We start from the raw sequence: 18,082 nt of genomic DNA, 5'->3' as shown, positions 1-18,082 counted from the left end.
GGTAAGAGTGGGCTCTGCTGTAACGATTTTTTTTCCTTTTTCTTTTTCATATAAACACATCTGAAAGAAGACATACAGCCAGAGGTGTATTATTGTTTGTCCTCCCTATTCTGTCACAAAGAGCTTTGGGCATACACATGTAAACTGCCATCCACATCATGACGGACAGCACTGCCAAATACATCGGAGGAGACAGCAAAGGAAGGGAAAGACAGTGGTGCTACACAAAACCTAAGGTTGACTCTGGAGTGTTAATAATAAACAAATACGACTACTTCTACTAATAAAACCTTACCTTGGGCAAAACCGTTTAAAAAAATTACAAAGAAAGAACACCTTGTCAAGTTCACCTGATATTTTTTGCAGCTTTCCCATCTACACCGAGCAGGAAAAGCTCCTCTGAAACTCAAAGCAAGGCATAATTTGCAAAATCCTGAATTATTTAACTTCAGGGATGCTAAATACTATAAAACATACATGTCACCGGGAATAAAAGAAAATCAACGTGAAGGTCAGCTATGACAAGGATCATACATTTTGGAAACATGTCTTGAGAGTTTGCATTTTACATAGTGAGCATTTTGAGCTCTAATACATGTAAAGAGGAAACTATTGAAGCCAGTGACAACTACAAAGCTGTCCTGGTAGGTTAAATAGTTGCCATAATTGTGCTGCTTCTTATTTGTGTGCAGAGATATAACTATTGGTATTTTATTCGGCTAAGCAGATGCATAACACTTAAGGGATACTATAGGCTGACTGAGTAGATCTAGATTAGGTTTAGACTCATAGATTCATAGACTATAAGTCCAGAAGGGACCATTGTGATCATCTAGTCTGACCTCCTGCACACCACAGGCCAAAGAACCTCACCCATCAACTCCTGTAATAGACCCAGATTCTCTGGCTGAATTACTGAAGTCCTCAACTCATGATTTAAAGACTTCAAGTTCAAGAGAATCCACCATTTACTCTAGTTTAAATCAGCAAGTGACCTGTACCTCGTGCTGCAGAGAGAAAAAAGGGTTATATATAGTTTTAAAATGAAGAATTATTTGTACCACAGGCCAAAATCACCACTTCTCCCACTCTTATTTCATTGAACCTCAAACCCATTAACCATAACTACATCAACCTCAGTTGTGTGTCTCAGGATTGACAAGAACCTCTGAATGCAGCTAGAGAAAAGACTGGTTTTTCATCTGTTTAAATTAATGAATAATCACCCACAGTTACAGTCCCAAGTACTGATGTCATGCCCACTACTTTTGGAGAGAAGTCTGATTTATTTGCCAAAAACATCTTTCTGGACATCTGTATAATCCCCCTTTCCTCCCTCACTAAAAAAAAGAAGACTGATTTGCGTAATTCACCTCCTAAACTAGGAAATGAGGTCATATCCAAAGCAGGGTTCAAAGTTGCCTCTCAACTCTGAAATGATTTTGAGACCAAAGTCAGAAAAAAAGAAAAATTGATGCATTCGCAAAGTAGGAAAAAGTGTGATGTGAAGTTATTCCCCCCCCCTCACAGAAAATGAAACATTTCCTTTCTAAAGTGAGGGGTTTTTTTTGTTTGTTTTATTAAAGCAAGCAAAAAAGTCTGTAATGCTGTTCCACAAACAGTGCAGTACATATCACAAACTCAGTGTCTATAATAGAACATATACCAGAAACATGAACTTCTTAATCACAATATTCAAACCTTCTGAACTATTAACTTAGAGATTTTCAAGAGGTGGATAATTTAATTTCCCCTGTCCTGATGCATTGTAAGTATATATTGCGCAACTAACACCTTGCAATCTGTCCAATTGTTATTGCGGTCTTTCTGGTCACTGATCTTAAAGGATATGTCTACACAGGACTTGGACTTGAGTCAGAGGAAAAGTCAGGGCTAGGGTTCAGGTTCAACAGAAACGTTGTTGATAAATATAAGATAACATACACGGAAAGGAATCGTGAAATACTCAAACATTGCTGGGTTCTAAACTAACCATTCAGGAAAAAGACTTGAGAATCATTGTAGACAGCTCAATGAAAACATCTGCTTAATGCACAGCAGAGGTTAAAAAAACAAAAAAACAAAAGATAAGGATGTAGAGAGGACAAGATAAAAAACAATCCTGAAAATAAACCTTCATCTTGAACACAGAGTTCAATTCTTGTCACTTTATTTAAAAAAAAAAAAAAAACCCAGCAGAAATAGAGGGAGTTCAGAGACAGGTGACCAAAATCAGAAGAGATATTTAAATGATTTGGACTGTTTAGTTTCGACAGGAGACTAATGAAAGGAAATGAAAGCATTTTGTAAATTTGTGAATGGTACAGAGGAAGTGAACTGGGACATCCAATGAAATTAAATGGCAACATAATTAATACTTATAAAAGGAGTTATATTTTTAAACAACGCATCATTAACCTGTGGGACTCCCTTACACAAGCTATCACGGAAGCCAAGGGATTATTTATATGGAGAATATCCACAGTTTTATTTAACTGAATAAAACTTACTAAAGACAGAAACCCTTATGCTTCAGGGCAGGAGTCAAACGCTACTTGAAGGGAGATAGGACAAAACTTCTCTGGGTAAGTCACATGAACCCTCCTCTGAAACCAGTGGTACTGACCATTGCTCAAGACACTGGATTAGCTGGATCATTTGTTTGGTGATGCCTTCGTTCCTAAATTCATGGAAGTCACTGAGAGCTATCTGTGCTCAGCATCTCTGAAAATCAGGCTACTTTTATTAAGTATCTAAATACAGATTTAAGTACCTAATTTTAAGGCATCCACATTGGGAAATTTTGCCTTTAACCTGTCTGTGTGTCATGTTACCTATCTGTAAAATGAGGCTAATAATTATCCACCTCCTTTGGTTTTTGTTGGCCTGCTTTTATCAGTGAAAGTACTTTGGCCGCAATTCAGCAACTTGTGGACCTGCTAACTTGAAATACATGGGTAGTTCCGTTGACTTCAACTGCTTCTAGTTAGGCATGTGCTTAGGAGACCCTCCCAGGAAAATGTGCTATTGCACTGACAGTATAGTTGCAAACTAATAGCACTGTGCTGGTGGTAGGGGAGTGGGAGGCGAAAAAAGTCTAAAGATTAATTTTAGGTTTCAGGTGGCCTCTTGGTAAATGCCTACATGCAGCATATATATTCTTGCTTTTCCTGATGTTGATCACATTGATATTATAAATGGACTAAAACTAGAATCTCAAATTCATAGCCCTTTGAATTTCTTGCAGCGAGTGTATCTGATCAGAATTCTTAAATCTAAACCTGCCTCTGTAATTTTGGTTCAGGGTCAGAGCAAAGCTAGGAGGAGAATATTTTCCAATTTCTAGTTCAAAGGTGACCAAAATCAACTAATGAGTCTTTCATTTTCCAATCTAGCTATAAAAAAGCCACTGAACTCACTCTGTTACAGTACATTTTCCCATGATAATATCAAATGTTATTCTCACTTAAATAGACATCTCAAATTGCCAGATTAAAAGCTGGATGCCTATTACACATTTAATTTTTTTAAAAACCAGGAAAAAGAGCAAAAAGGCAAAAGAGAGAATCATCATTAAACTCTATTAAAACTGTAATCTTTTATGTTTAGGGAATGACTTGGAAGAAAATGAGCTGAATTAAGTATTTTATCCCTAAACCATATGAGTGAATCATGTTCCTGAGTATATTAAGTACTTATCTCAGAAGGTCTTGATGCCAATAAATATGGAATCACAACAGCTTATAAGGGATTTGCTGTAGCTCCAAAGAAAATATAGCAACCATTTGAAATACTTTAACATTTCCAGTTCCTTCATCACAACTGGAGTTAGGTAAATTTAGGATACCCAGGGCTAATCTGCATGATCTGACAGGGCCAAATAATGATGACCTGGGTTTGGGTCAGGTTGGGTCCAATTAGCTCCATGCATGTGCAGCAGGTGGACGGAACAAGTAGCCTCTCATGGTCCTGCACAGCAGCTGGGCACAATTGCATCCCTATACTCCCACAGGGGTGGGCCATGGCTCAACAATTCCTCTCTGCCAGCTATCAATGCTGCTAGATTCAGGGCTTGTGGGCTGGAAGAGGACAAGTGGAGGAGTGTGGCAGCAAGCACAGTCCCTCTGCACTCAGAGGGATTGTATTCTTCTCCATGTGGGGCCAAATCACTCCCAGAGCAGGACAGTACTTGTTAAATACAACTGAGCCCCCAGTTTTTAGTAAGTCCCTGGTTAAGCAAACTTCCATTGAGGTTAATGGACCTCAGGATTTGGCCCATAATGCACAGTAGGTTTCCATGGAGCAGCGAGGACCTAAAAGTATGATAAACTAAGGCTATTGTTGCCCTGTTTGGCTGGACACAGACAAAAATTCTACATGGTCCTGTCATAAATATTCAAAATCTAGACATTAACATTCATGCATCAGCTTTAGTTATAGCTGTATTTGAAATACAACAAATTACAAAATGCTTCTTAGTCACCTTCAGGGAGCTGGGATCTGCTCAATAATATAAATTTATAAAATGGGGCTTCAAGAGTATGAAGGTAATGGCAGTATCCCCTACAAGGGGCATAATTAATGAATAAGGGGAATACAAATTCCCTGAAGCTAGCCACTGAACGGCATCTACTAATGAAGTATCTAACAAATCCAAATCCAAATGCAATAGCCTTAAACTTTCCCTGATAAATATGAAAAGAAGACTGAAAAAGCTCTGCAGTGCAAAAATACCAAATGAATTCTGAAATTCATAGGCTAAGCAAAAAAAAAGTGTAAATATCTATTGAAAGAAGCCTTTGTAAATGAGGTGGGAAATGAAAGGTTTTGGTGATAAAATGTAAAAAGACAAGATTGTCTTGCTAGATTATAGCCTAGTAAAATGGCATAATTGAAGAGGTGAGACCAAAATGGCAAGCTTCCTTGTTAGTTTATAAATAAATTGGCCGTGACCTGACTTATACTTGCAGGTGTAAAATGACGTAATTCAGTAAACGTCCTTTGTTGAACAAATGGGACTGCATTGTTAGAAAGAGTCTGGGGGTGCTCCATGAGACCATAGAAGGGCTCGTACTAATCTTCCAGATTGCTAGTCAAGTGAGTTCTTAGGAGGATGTGTATGTGTGTCTGTAGTTTCCAAAGGGTTAACTCTAAATTGCCCTGGAAGATCAATGGAATTGCACAGTAAACTGATACCAAACCCACACAAAGGACAGTTTCACAACCCTTCTGTCTTGGAGGCTTAGAACTCCACATGTCTTGCAGAGGATATCCTACCCTTCGCGGTACCTTTTACTGAACAACTGTAAGAGCCTGTAAATAGGACAAGTGCAGTTTTAAAGTTCCAGACTATACATAATGCTGCATCACATAGCAAAATCATTGCTACATATATATTGAGTTTTATCCTTTTTCATTGCATCATGATAAGCAGGGGTGGAATTACTTTATTTTTAGAGTTTCAGTGATGTGAGTGACATGATATGACTTTTCCCTACAATGTTTTTCAGTCATTTTCATTTTGTTTTCTACCAGAACTAAACAGATGGAAAATTCATTGTGTCTGGGAGCTAGGGAAAGTAGGAGCATATTTAGGCATATATATATGTGCAAGAGAGATTTTTAATTTGCTCCTGGAAAGGAATGAATTTTCTAGGATGACCAGAAAAGAAGTATTTGTAGTAACCCTTCTGTGACCCAAGAGAACCAAATTCTCTGCTGGTGTAATTCAACTGAAATCAAAGTGACATTCAAATTGAAGAAAATAATAAAAACAGATACAGCAAAATCAGAAATAAAACATGTTGATAATTAAGTATTCAACTAGATGCCCTATACAATATCTAGGAAAAAATTGCCAACCCCCCCCCTCCCCTCCCATCCCCTGAGCTATTGATGTGGAATCCAAAATCAAGGTAATTTTACAAGGTATTTGCATGTTGCTGAAGTCAAATTCTCACCATAGAACTCCTGAATCAGCCACATTTACGATACTGAGGGCATATATTTATTTCAGGACACTGTAAAGACATTTTCCCTGGCTTCATCATTTCAGTCAAACAAAAGCCAGCAATCAATAACAGCTGTGTCCATGTGAACAAAACACAGACTACTACTCAGAGGTCTGTGGGATGGAATACTGCATCTTCCTTTGGCAAATCTAAGCTTTAAAGGGACAACCACCACTTTCAGTTATACCTGTGTAATCCCACTGACTCCAAAGAGGTGATAAAGATGTGACTAAGCAGGCAATTTGGCCCCACGTCTTTCTGTTATGCTATTCTTTGACAAAAGGTGTCCACTCTTGTTACAGTAAGTGATTAAACTTGCATGAGAAGTACTGGAAAATTGTTTTCCTCTGTGAACTGATGGGTTTCCAACCAGGACAAATATGCAGCTCAGCTAAATGTTAGTGTAACTGAGGGGAGCTACAGGGCAGATTATAATATAAATAACTAGTTATATACTTGAAAGATGCAGGGAAGAAATTCACTAGTCTGAAAGCTCCATATAAGTTGTAAATAGGAACATGGGGATGATCTACTAGATCATTATGTTTATCCCATGCTGGTGGAAGATGCAGCAGACACAAAGCTGGTGCCACACTTATTCTTAGCCAAAATGCCAAAAAGAACCACCACTCATAAAGATTTATGAAATTACCTAGTTTCCACAGTAGATGTATCGGGCTATCTGTGGTACACTATTTTCTACTGCATTTGTGAGTTATAAAGATCTGCTCTTCAGGTCACTTTCTTTGGAGGGAATCACCACTAGACAAATTACATCTACTATTATTTACTCGTTAATGCTGACAGAGAGCTAAGAATCGCACAAGACAAAGTTCTAGCCCTGAGGAGAATAGGCTGACTAGATAGATAACACAGACCAAATTGGAGACCCCAGAGGCAGTTTCTCTCTTAGAGCAACACTTCTATTGTTTTGTCCATGGAGAAAGCAGTATATTTTGTTGACATGAGCTAGCATTTGTGAATTTTGAAGAAGAAGTGAATCTGAGGAGGAATTTCAAGGAGACCAACATTGAACAGGGGTGAAGCTGAGAGCAGTAAGAAATGAGAGCAGAGACATGGGCAGGAGCGGAGTTGAATATGTATCAGAGAAACCATTACAAAGTCAGTCTTTACCAATTTTGACCACACAATTATCATAGAGATTTCCTGTTCTAATTACAGAGATACACTGTCATGATGGTAGCCAATAAAGGCTTTGTAATGGTGACCACTCCAAATATGTGCATGAGTGTGCATGCACAGTATGTGATGGCCAAGGTCCTGAGGATCTAGTCCAAGGATGATTTAATATAGTACCTAGTATATAATCCAATGACTATTTAAAAATACCATCTGTCCCAATTCCGCTTCTGACCCTGACTTACCATAGCCCTTCCGCAGATGCTTAAGTCCAATTAAAGCCAAATGCTTAACTCTAAGCATGTGCTAAGGATTTTGTTTAACTGGGGAGTGTAAGAGTATTGTTTTTATACTTCTTTGTTCACTTTCCTGGGATGTAAGTGGTGTAATACATGCTTCAAGAAGTATGAAAATATTCTTTTCCCCAATGGTTTCTAACCTTATTTAGATAGTTTGATGATCTTTTCTGCTTACTAACTCCAGAAAGGCTGCCTCTGTAATTAAAGTGATAAACAGATATGTTCAATAATTAACAATATTTTTATTTATTGAGCTGCATGGGTAGATTAATTTTTTAACATGGCTTTAAGTAGTGAATTTATGAAAAAGTAAGTGTTGCATACAGTGAAAACTTACTAATTAAAAGAAACACCCTTTGGCCACAGATTTAATTAATTAGTATTATATTAACATTACAACCAAAGCCAACTTCTGCTCTCCTCCTTGTCTCTGACATAATTCTTTTAACGTATATTCTTCAGATGACTACAGCAAAGGTATTCATTGTATTTCTTCATCCTCAGTGCAGGTACAAAATAGCTATAGAATGAGCTCTATCTGTTGATTTTAAGATATTGGGATGGGAATAGGTTCTGATTAAAAACTAGATCTTATGAACTAAGCCTAAAAACTTTATTTCCCTCCTGAAGGCAGAGCACTTAAGCACGTGCTTAGCTTCATGAATGGAACGCCAATGGAACTTGCTTAACTTGTGTTAAGGTTGCATCTATGACAAAAGGCAAGGTGCCCTTGGAGAAAAGGGGTGGGCTGGTTCTAGATCTGAGAAGTTTCATTTTTAGTGTATTCCATCAGAATAGTTGAGTTTGAGTCAGCCAGGCATAAAATATTGAGGCAATAATGATTATTATTTTCAATTAATAACAGTACATAATCAATAAGAATTATTATATACTGAGCACCAACAATGTTCTGCAAGTATGAGAAGCTAATATCAAAACTCACCACAATTGCATTGGGAGCACCATCAAACCCTAAAGGGTTTTCAAATCTTTTATTAAAGTTGGCCAAGATATTGGATTTGTAAAGGGGTTTTGGATTTTCACTCTAAACATTTTGCACTGCTCTAAGCATACATTATTCCTGCACTTAGCTGGAATTATTTACTCTTTGCTCATTAGTAGCCATTAGGGAGGTGGCTGGACACCTGTATTTTACAATTTGGTACTTTAGTATTCAGGGACAATATGGGGATTTAGAATTAAGGAGGTTATTTGCATAAATGAAAACACGATGTTGGTATCTGAGGACAGATATAATCCTGCTTCCATATGTTTCAAGGGCGACTTGCAGTGTAAAAATAGAAGATTATCTCTGAAGGTGAACAAGCAGAGAAATATAAACTAAAAATAATTTTGTATCAACTTTTGAAATTTCAAACTTTTAGAATGAGTAAAGTGGATACTGTGTACTATGAAATACTTTACGAAACTATGGGAGTGAGAACACTACAGAATGGTAGAAGCATAGTCAGAATGAGATATCCCATGATTTTGTGATCTGACAAATATTTTTTAAAAATTGTAAATACATTTACGCTTCATCTTTTTAAAGTTATAAATGTTAATTTGATTATATGGAATCTGATTCTCCTTTACACTAAGGCCCCTTCATATTCCTCTGGCAGTGTAGCGGGGCCTGAAAGTGGGTATAAATGTAAAATTTTGTGTAAAAATCAGTCATAAAAAAGAATCTAGGACCATATTGACTAGTCTGATATTGTATGTTGTATCCACTACTAAGAATAAAGGTTCCAGTTCAGCAAAGCCGTTAAGCATATGCTTAACTTTAAGCATATGCTTAACTCCATCCCTATTTAGCAAAGCACTTAGGTATGTGTTTCCGTCTGATTGATGTACCTGGGGTTTATGCATGAGCTCACATATTTTGTTGAATCAGGGAAGAGAATCAAAAATAAATATTTAATTTAAAATAGAGAATTTGATTAAGGGGGGCAAGAGATTAGAAATGCAATTTATAAGCAGCAAAATACAAATTTCAACATTTCAAACACAGGGCCAGATTTCAAATCCAATCCACTTCTTTTGTTCCACACTTGCTATAATTAAAAAAAACTATACTAATGTGGAATCATTTACAAAATTTTTCATAATTGAGCTCTGTAGATAGAGCAGAATTTTAAACAACGTAGCTTTATTTAAGACTGTATGAACAGGCTCTTTTTAATCAGATTCCAATATACATCTTCCCCTTACAGAGACAATCATCTTTGTGTAATGATGAAGTGACACTCATGGTTGTTTGGTCATTTTCCAACACTGTCTTTGGGAAAACAAATCATTGAGGCTCTCAGGCCAGACATTTTAATATACTATATGCTTCTGGAGATATACTGTATTGCTCTGACTTATGCTATGACCTTCAAAGAGAGAAGCTCTAAAACACCATGAGGGATACATCTGTTATATTATTGCACTGTTATGTGTTAACCAGACATGCTAGCTAGAGTTGTTAATATAACAAAAGCACAACAGAGCTGGGCCAATCCTGAGGAAGAGTATCTGTTTGAATCATTCACTACATATGGCTGATGGGAAATGGTTTTCCCATTCCACGAGACTTTTCAAGGTATAAAAAATGTTCGCTGTCCAAATTGGGACAAATTTCCAAATTGGGACAAAAAGTAAAAAATCTTGAAAATTTTCCTGACTGACAAATTGAAAAAAGTATCACAACATTGTATCAAAACACTTATTTGACGTTTATGAAATGTTTCATTCAAATTTTGACTTTTTTCCTTTTAATCTTTTTTTTAGTATAAATTAACTAAAACCTTGAAACAAAAGGTTTTCTTGAACCAAAAAAAAAAAAAAAAAAGGAAACTTTGTTTCAAAAACATCAAAACAGGACATTTTTGACAATTTCAAATTCAAATTTCAATTTCAAACCCTTTTTTCAACATTTTTTCAAGTCAGGAAATTCATCAACACCAACATTTTCCCACAGAGAATTTCAGTTTTGACAAATTGGCAATTTTTGATGAAAAAACATTTAGTTGAAAATTTTCCAGACCCGCTCTATTACAAACACTGATTCACTTTGTTCACAAATATATTTGCAGAAAAAGATGTTGGGAACTGTTTTGCAAATATGTATTCATATGAGTATATCTAATCCATCTATCTAGGTTCCTATTTGGTGCTCATCACAGCGGCATCTAAGCACTGGTTATATATGTTCGGTATCAAGGAGATGTTTCCCATTATGAATAGAGAGCAGCAGCATGGTCCAAGGAGATGCAAAGTGATTGAGGGCCAGCTGCCACAGACAGGATATAGTGAGCTTTCTGTTTGTTTGTTTTTTTGAGCTAGGGTTTTACCTGTATATGGCCCCAGAGCAAAGCTAAGACTTTCAAAGTGATGAGTCATTTTGCCTCTCAATATTTGGGTGCCCAACTTGAGGCACCTTAAAGGGGCCTGATTTCCAAAAATGTTCAGTATCCACCTTCTGAAACATAGATCCCCTTAAGATTTCTCAAGTTGCGGACTTCTAAGATTGAGGCAGCCAAAATCATTTGTCACTGTTGACAATCTTGGTTCAAGTTTTTACTAGTGTTAGATAAAAAAAACCTGTTATAGCGACACAAAGTGGAAGTTGGAATTTGATCTGCCTCGTGATATCAGTTACGTTATTCCCAGAATATCTATGTTTGGTGGTGATCTAGGAAGCAGAATAGAGCTTGACTTTCAGAATCTTAAAAGGGCTTGCAATACTGCTAGTTAGAAAGTGCTTGTTTTGACCTGTAAACCTAGGAAATTGGATTCTGAAATCATTGAGGGAGAACAAGCATGGAACGCCACAATGTGTTTGTTTCTTTTTTTGTTTTGAACAGTCACTTTTGTGACCATAACCACAGATGACTGATTTTTTTTTTAATGCATTAAGCACTTCCATAGCCAGAGAATGAAGTCTCTCTATTTCATTTGTCTCACTGGCCAGACACGTTAGGAAAAAATAATTAATGGACTTGGCCAATTTTAACATGACTCGATTATAACAATAGTTCTCCCAGGGAAGAAAGGCCTTTGAAAATTTTCAAGTGAAAATATAGTTGTATTTTATTGCTTTTGTATACCCATCTTTAACTTTCTAATGGGTCATTTTCACTAACAGTTTATCTTAAAGCAACATTTCCTCCATGGAGCTGTAGACTTGTTTCACCTGATAGCTTGATTGATAATATTTAATGTCAGGTTTCAGAGTAACAGCCGTGTTAGTCTGTATTCGTAAAAAGAAAAGGAGTACTTGTGGCACCTTAGAGACTAACCAGTTTATTTGAGCATGAGCTTTCGTGAGCTACAGCTCACTTCATCGGATGCATAGCATATGCATAGCATATCGTGGAAAGTTATTATAGTTTTTCTAATAATGAAGGTGTTGTAAATAATATCCATACCTTGCCAAGGTCTTTACACACCCAAAAAAGGATTTTTTGTTAAGTATTAGGCACAAGAAGCACTTCAGTGAATACTGAGTCACTTGTGCTATTTGAATACAAGAAGGGAAAGGTACAAATGACCAGAACTATGCAAAACTCAGTGGTTTCAGTGAACATTTTCTGTTTCATTTCACAACACCTGAGATCTGTTAGGCCGAAGGCCTATACTCTAACTTGACCAAAGTAACAAAAATTCAACTCAGCCTGTTACATAAAATTGTTTATAAAAGTCAGCAAAGACAGACAGACTGGACTAGTTCAATTAAAAAGGTTTACTGAAACAGCCGAAGGACTGTGGTGAAATCATGTCTGTTACACCAGAGGAGCCCGAGACTGGAAATTAATGGACCAAAATTAGTATGTTGGAAAGTAGGCGTAATGGTGGATAAAATAATAAGAGGATCCAATGCACTATTCCAACTATCTCCCGCTTTTGGGATCTTTAAAAAAAGACTTGGTTGGGAATCAAATGGAGAATGGATTCCTGGGAGATTCCAGGAGGAAAGGCAGACAGGCCTCTGACTCTCTGTAGAGACCCTGTACTTTGCTTGTAAGCCATGAGGATCATCATACTATCATGACACCCAGACCTCAGCACACCAACACACCATCTGACCTTTCTGTACCTGCAAGGACTCCAGCCTGATACACATGAGATACTGCTCTGTCTTCCTTCCCATATCTGTTCCTTTCTGTCCTTCACTTTCTTCCCCCTGTCCAATCTCTCTCTCTCTCTCGGCTTTTCACCTAAATTTGAGGGTTTTGCGGTGTTTTTTGCATATTTTTGCACATGAAATTTAATAATGAAGATGCTCACAGTCCCCTTCTGAAGGAATAGTTCAAAGACATTAAGGGAGAAATAATTCAAAGGCTGCAGTTCAACACAGTCTACACCTGTCATAAAGAGCTTATGTTGGAATATGAAGATTATTCTGTGAGCGGGCTGGTTTTTTACTCTTTAAAATATAATATTTTCTTCTTTAGAAAATTATTATTGTAATTTATAAAGTGCTCACAGCATGCTGAATGAAATACAAGAAGGTACAAAGAAAAAATCCTTTCTAGAGCTTGTCAAAATTTTTCCAATGGAACAGTTGCTTTTGGAAAGATTCGTTGTGTAAAATCACTTTATGCAGCCCCACACACACAGACACACACAAACACACAAGAATACTTGAAGGGTTTTTTTGGGGGGTAATTTAGATTACTAATGGCCAATCTATTTGACAGAGGCAGGAGAGCTATTTGAAATCAACAGGGGTGCACAACTTTCTCAGAGGGTCAAGTAGTCAGATACACATTCACAAGCATATCAGGAAAGGTACCTACGTTGCATATATAAAACAGTCATGCAGGTGTAAAAAGGACTACCACGCTCCCAAATATGTAATTCAGCATGTAGAAGCAGACCGGGAAGACATTTCCTGTACACACCAATGATATATGTTAGAGACAGATGCTCTCTGTTAAATATACAGAAACACTGGTTTAAAATGAATGAAAGTGTGTCGATGTATTTGTAGATTGAAACTTTTTTTACCCATAAGGCTTCCTCTACGTGACTAACATTAAATTATTGCAGCCAGCAGCATTAAGTCTTCGGTTCCATACTGTTAAAACACCTTCTAGAGACAATTCTATTAGCAAACATGGTTATTTACCTGTCATAGTCTTGGCAAATCTCCCCAACAGCAACCAATGCCTTCAAATACTCATTAGGCTGATACGGATGGATGTAGTGCAGAGAGCAGCTGTTCCTGGGATCTCCATTTGATGCTGTGAAATCGATAGCTACCTGGAAAAGAAAAGAAACAGTTGCTCTGTGTAGATGTTACAGTGCATAGGTATCACAAGATCTGCCACATTTCTTTATCATATGCAGGGGCTGGATACCACCGTTTTAAAACAAAAATGAAACCAATTAATCAATTCTGCAATAACATTCCTTTTGTAGCACTGTCACAAGCAGTGTAGAAGTCAGCATAAAGAGCATCATTAGACTGAACGTCCTATATCACAATTAATTTTTCTAGCTAAGAAACGATATGTGGGGTACATGCCTGTAATGCATCTGTTGAGGTTGTATATATAAGTATAATACTGTTCTTTCCTGTATTAGAATGCTTGTTTTCTGGCTAACCCTTCAAAGGAAGTTATAAAATAAATTCAACCAAATCAAAACTATTATTATATCTATAAGTATATCTAAAGTAAATGATAATGTTATGATATATGTCTGAAATTATATAAGTGGAAAAACAATGAATTACATAATTATTCCATTTTGGGAATGATATTCTAATATAAACCTATCTAATTAATTAGCTCTAAGTTCTCTGAGTTTAATTAAATTCTTTCTAGTCAGGTGATTCCCAGTCTATAAATCTGTCTCTAGTATAAAATCTGTATAGAGTCAAAATCCCAAAACAAAAATATTCCAAACCGGGTCAAATTCCTTTCTTCATTTCTTTGTTACTGCTTATTGCTATTATTATAATAATAAAAAGTCTAACTAGCCCTTGTACAGTGATTTTCATCTTCAAAGCATTTCATAATCATTAACTTAATTAACCCTCTCCATTTTGCTGATGGCAGAAAGCTTAATGGTTGGTTCCAAGGCAAAAACAAAAATCAAGTTAAGCACAGATTTTTATGCTGAATGCGCTCACTGTGGGTTGCGGGAGGCATCCAGCACTGAATTAAGTTTTAATTAACCTTTTAAAAATTCTGTTTTTCCTTTTTGAAATTCTCTTTGTACTTCCTGGATGCTAATGACATTCCAAATGAATCATTCTGTGACATCACAATCATAGACAGCATGAGCTGGAATGACATTTCTGACATTTGCAATGTTGCATTCTGGGATCTTTTCAGTGAACCAATAGGAACGAAAGGATTTCACAGAGGGAAATAACATTTTTTAACAACCCTATAGTTAGAGGTATTTTCTGCTTCCCTTATCCCACAAAACATGGTAAGCGGTGGTATTCAGCAGAGAAGTCTGCACTTAACTCAGTTTCGCTTTGCAATTCACCTTTAAGCGACTTGCCCAACGTGACAAAGGGAGTTGTGTCATACTTGGAACTAGAACCCAGAAAGTCCTGGCTTCCAGTCCTATGCTCAGACCACTAGATGATATTTCCCTTTAGCAACATGTAGCTCCCCTGAAGAGCTCTATCACATTCTGTGTCTAAGGGTGGATTTTCAAAGGGCCTAAGTGATTTCGTAGCACAAGTCAAGGGACTAACTTTAGGCTCCTAGTTTTGAAAATGTTGGCCTCTGTCTTGATTTTTAATATAGGAATTTTTAACTTGTAGAAATTTTGGCAGAGATTTTCAAAGATGACAAGAGCTTTAGATGCCCAGTTCTCATTAATTTTAATGGCTTTGGGGCATACAAATCTACAGCTTTGAAAATCTCAGTCTTTGTCATTAAAAGTTGTGAGAGCCAATCAGAACTTTTAATCCTCACACCACTGATGCTCAGTTTCCACTCTGTGATCTAGAATGTTGTTTGCAGATTCTGTTTCATGTTCGATATCTCCTCCTCTTTAAATCTTTAAGAACTGGCCCCTTGATATCTGACTGGAAGAACATATGTTTTGTCATGCTACCAATCAGTGCTTTGTTTGATCAGCCTGGGAACATCTCTGCTGCCTTGACCAACTGCAGTCACCTCTATGACTAACACATCTATTAGGAGAAATGAATATAATTTAGGTGGGAAATAGGATTATCTTTCAGTCCCACTTCCCTATATAAACCTATGCAGCTGTCCTGCCAGAGATTTTGTTTGTCCTGATATTTTCCCCACAGGTTTCCCCTTGAGAACTAAGTTAACAAAGAGAAAATCCACCACTTTTTACCTTACATGTATAACATTTTGCACCTATATCATCAAGATTCAAGCTGCCAGCTAGTCACACCTTTGAATAATGATCCTATTAAAATCTTCAGTGCCACAGCTATTGGAGATTGGGCTGTTGACAACCATTGATAAGCACAACAAGAATAATAGCAGGAGACACGCTCAGAACATTTTGAGCAGCTGTTCGCACTGTACACACTGAGCCAGATTCTCAACTAGTGTAAACTGGCATACTTCCATTGAAGTCAATGGAGCTATCCTGGTTTATGCCAACTTAAGGTCAGGCCCATTGAAAAAAAAAGTGAAAACAGGTATGGCGTGGGGAAGGAAGAAGAGCCCTTACAAACCAGGACATGAATTTATGGTCTTGTTTTCACAGAACAGAAAGTTTAAAAAAATTATATTTAGAAATGTTGGAACTTTTTGACAGAAAATTCCCAACCAGCTCTAGATTCTCCACCCAAAACCATTCTCCACTGAAAACCAGGGCTTGTTATACCTTGGAAGGAAGTAGAGACTACGCCTTTCGCTTAATCTTACCAGTGTCCATACACGGACTCTGCTCACATTTGTATGAATCCCAACAACCTTGCGTTCCTTGCAAAATATGCTAGATCAAGGCCTCTGGGCCAATATTTTCAAAAGCATGTGTCTAAAAACAGGAGTCTGATTCATAGTTAGGCACCTAAATCAGTGGTCTGATTTTCAAAAATGTGAAGCACCTGAAAGCTCCCAGCAGCTGATTTTCAAAGATGACAAGGCATCTGCTTTTGAAAATCTTGGCCTATGTATGCATATGGTTATTTAGTAAAACACTTATATTTTCGCTGAAATAAAATTAACTTAAAGATTTTGCATAGATTACAAAAAAAATGATTGCTGTTCCAGTCCCTGCACAAACATTTTCTCCTGTACCAGAATAAGAAAGGACAGGTGCTCTAAAGATGCAATAGATGTTGGCCTTTTCCCTGATAACCCCAAAAGAGACTCTTAATGAGGTTGGAGTGACATGCACCAGAAGGAATTGGACAAATCCTTCTTCTTGCAATGACTGTTTGCCAGGGTCATGTGGTGCTTTTTAACCAGAAGTGATTGCAGGATGTCAGAATGAGCAGCAGGCTGAGTGTGCAAGGCAGGCCTGTTGTCGGCAGTGTTTTGGGGGGCGTGCAGGCAGGAACCAGATTGAAATGCGTTTCTTGACTGGAAATTGTCCTTGTAGTACAGATTCACTTAATGCTTGTGTATTTACAGACCGTGAATACCCTCATTTCCTATTATGATGCTTTTATTAAACTTGTGATTTTGCTGCATGGTACAATCTTCTCAGCAGGTATCAGCAAAAGAGACACATGCTCCGTACACTGTATTCTGGGTAGAAGAGGAATACACTCTCGGTCTTCCATCATCAACTACAACTACAGCTCCATCCACAAATGTGCAAAGCATAACATCAGCTGTTTTCTCTGAATACAGTAAGGTCTTTAAAAGCTTTTAAGCTTTAAAAAATGCACCTCTTGGGACACAGGGGAAATGAGAGATGAGTTCTCTTTTCTGGCGCTACTAATAACCTTCCACAAGAAACAACAATGCCACTCAAATGCTGATGCATTGTGTTGCCAAGGCTCAGTTTTGACCCTGCTTCTTGCTGAGAGGAGGATTTCTACGGAAAGCTGAAATGATATCTGCAATGGTTCCAAAACAGCAGCATGTAGCAGCTCTAGTTTCTTAATGTTCCTGTCTGACAATTTAAGGCACTCAGTCTTGCGTGTTAGGACCAAGACTGCATACATGTGGGGAAGCTTTCTGATTCTAAATGAAAGAATCACAGAAATTAGGGATGGAATTTGCTAGTCTAAACCCCCTGCCAAAGCAGGATTTTTTCCCTACAACATGTTTGGTCCAGTGTATCTTTAAATATCCCAGGTGTTGGCATGTCCATCACCTCCCACTGTTCAATGTGGGTATCCCACAGCAAAAAGATTATACACTCTTAGGAAGATTTCCATAATCTGTGTAAAAGTGTTTTTTAATGCGAGGATAATTTCCTGCTTAGCCTTCTACCAGCTCAGTCAGCAAATTATCAGCTTGTCCTATTGTCTTGACCTGTTTGACCCAGAAGCGGTCCTGTATGCTCTTTCAGTTGCAGCTCTTAAAATGAGTGTTTCACATCCTTTCTGACATACTTCCTAAAGGGAAGAGAATGTCTTTTGACTGTAAACCCATTAACTTTGCCAACTTCTTCTGACTGTTTTCTCACACCTAGCAGGGAACTCTGTCAGATCACTAATACAGACTTCTGCAATAAAAG

The 18,082-nt window shown here is 37.4% G+C and overlaps 1 protein-coding gene across 5 annotated transcripts in view; it reads right to left on the bottom strand.

The window, feature by feature from the left end:
- CPNE4 (copine 4) overlaps positions 1-18,082 on the bottom strand; it is a 325,458-nt gene that overhangs the window by 31,704 nt on the left and 275,672 nt on the right. For all 5 annotated transcript variants that reach the window (XM_043540815.1, XM_007064303.4, XM_037890311.2 and 2 more), the window contains one exon: positions 13,569-13,702. In XM_043540815.1, the coding sequence (XP_043396750.1) occupies positions 13,569-13,702 (134 nt within the window). The remainder of the gene's footprint in view (positions 1-13,568; positions 13,703-18,082) is intronic.

This window comes from Chelonia mydas, chromosome 2 (assembly GCF_015237465.2).
Source record: "Chelonia mydas isolate rCheMyd1 chromosome 2, rCheMyd1.pri.v2, whole genome shotgun sequence".
NCBI lineage: Eukaryota > Metazoa > Chordata > Testudines > Cheloniidae > Chelonia > Chelonia mydas.
The sequence above is the reverse complement of the archived record's forward strand: the minus strand, read 5'-3'. Positions and strand labels throughout refer to the sequence as shown.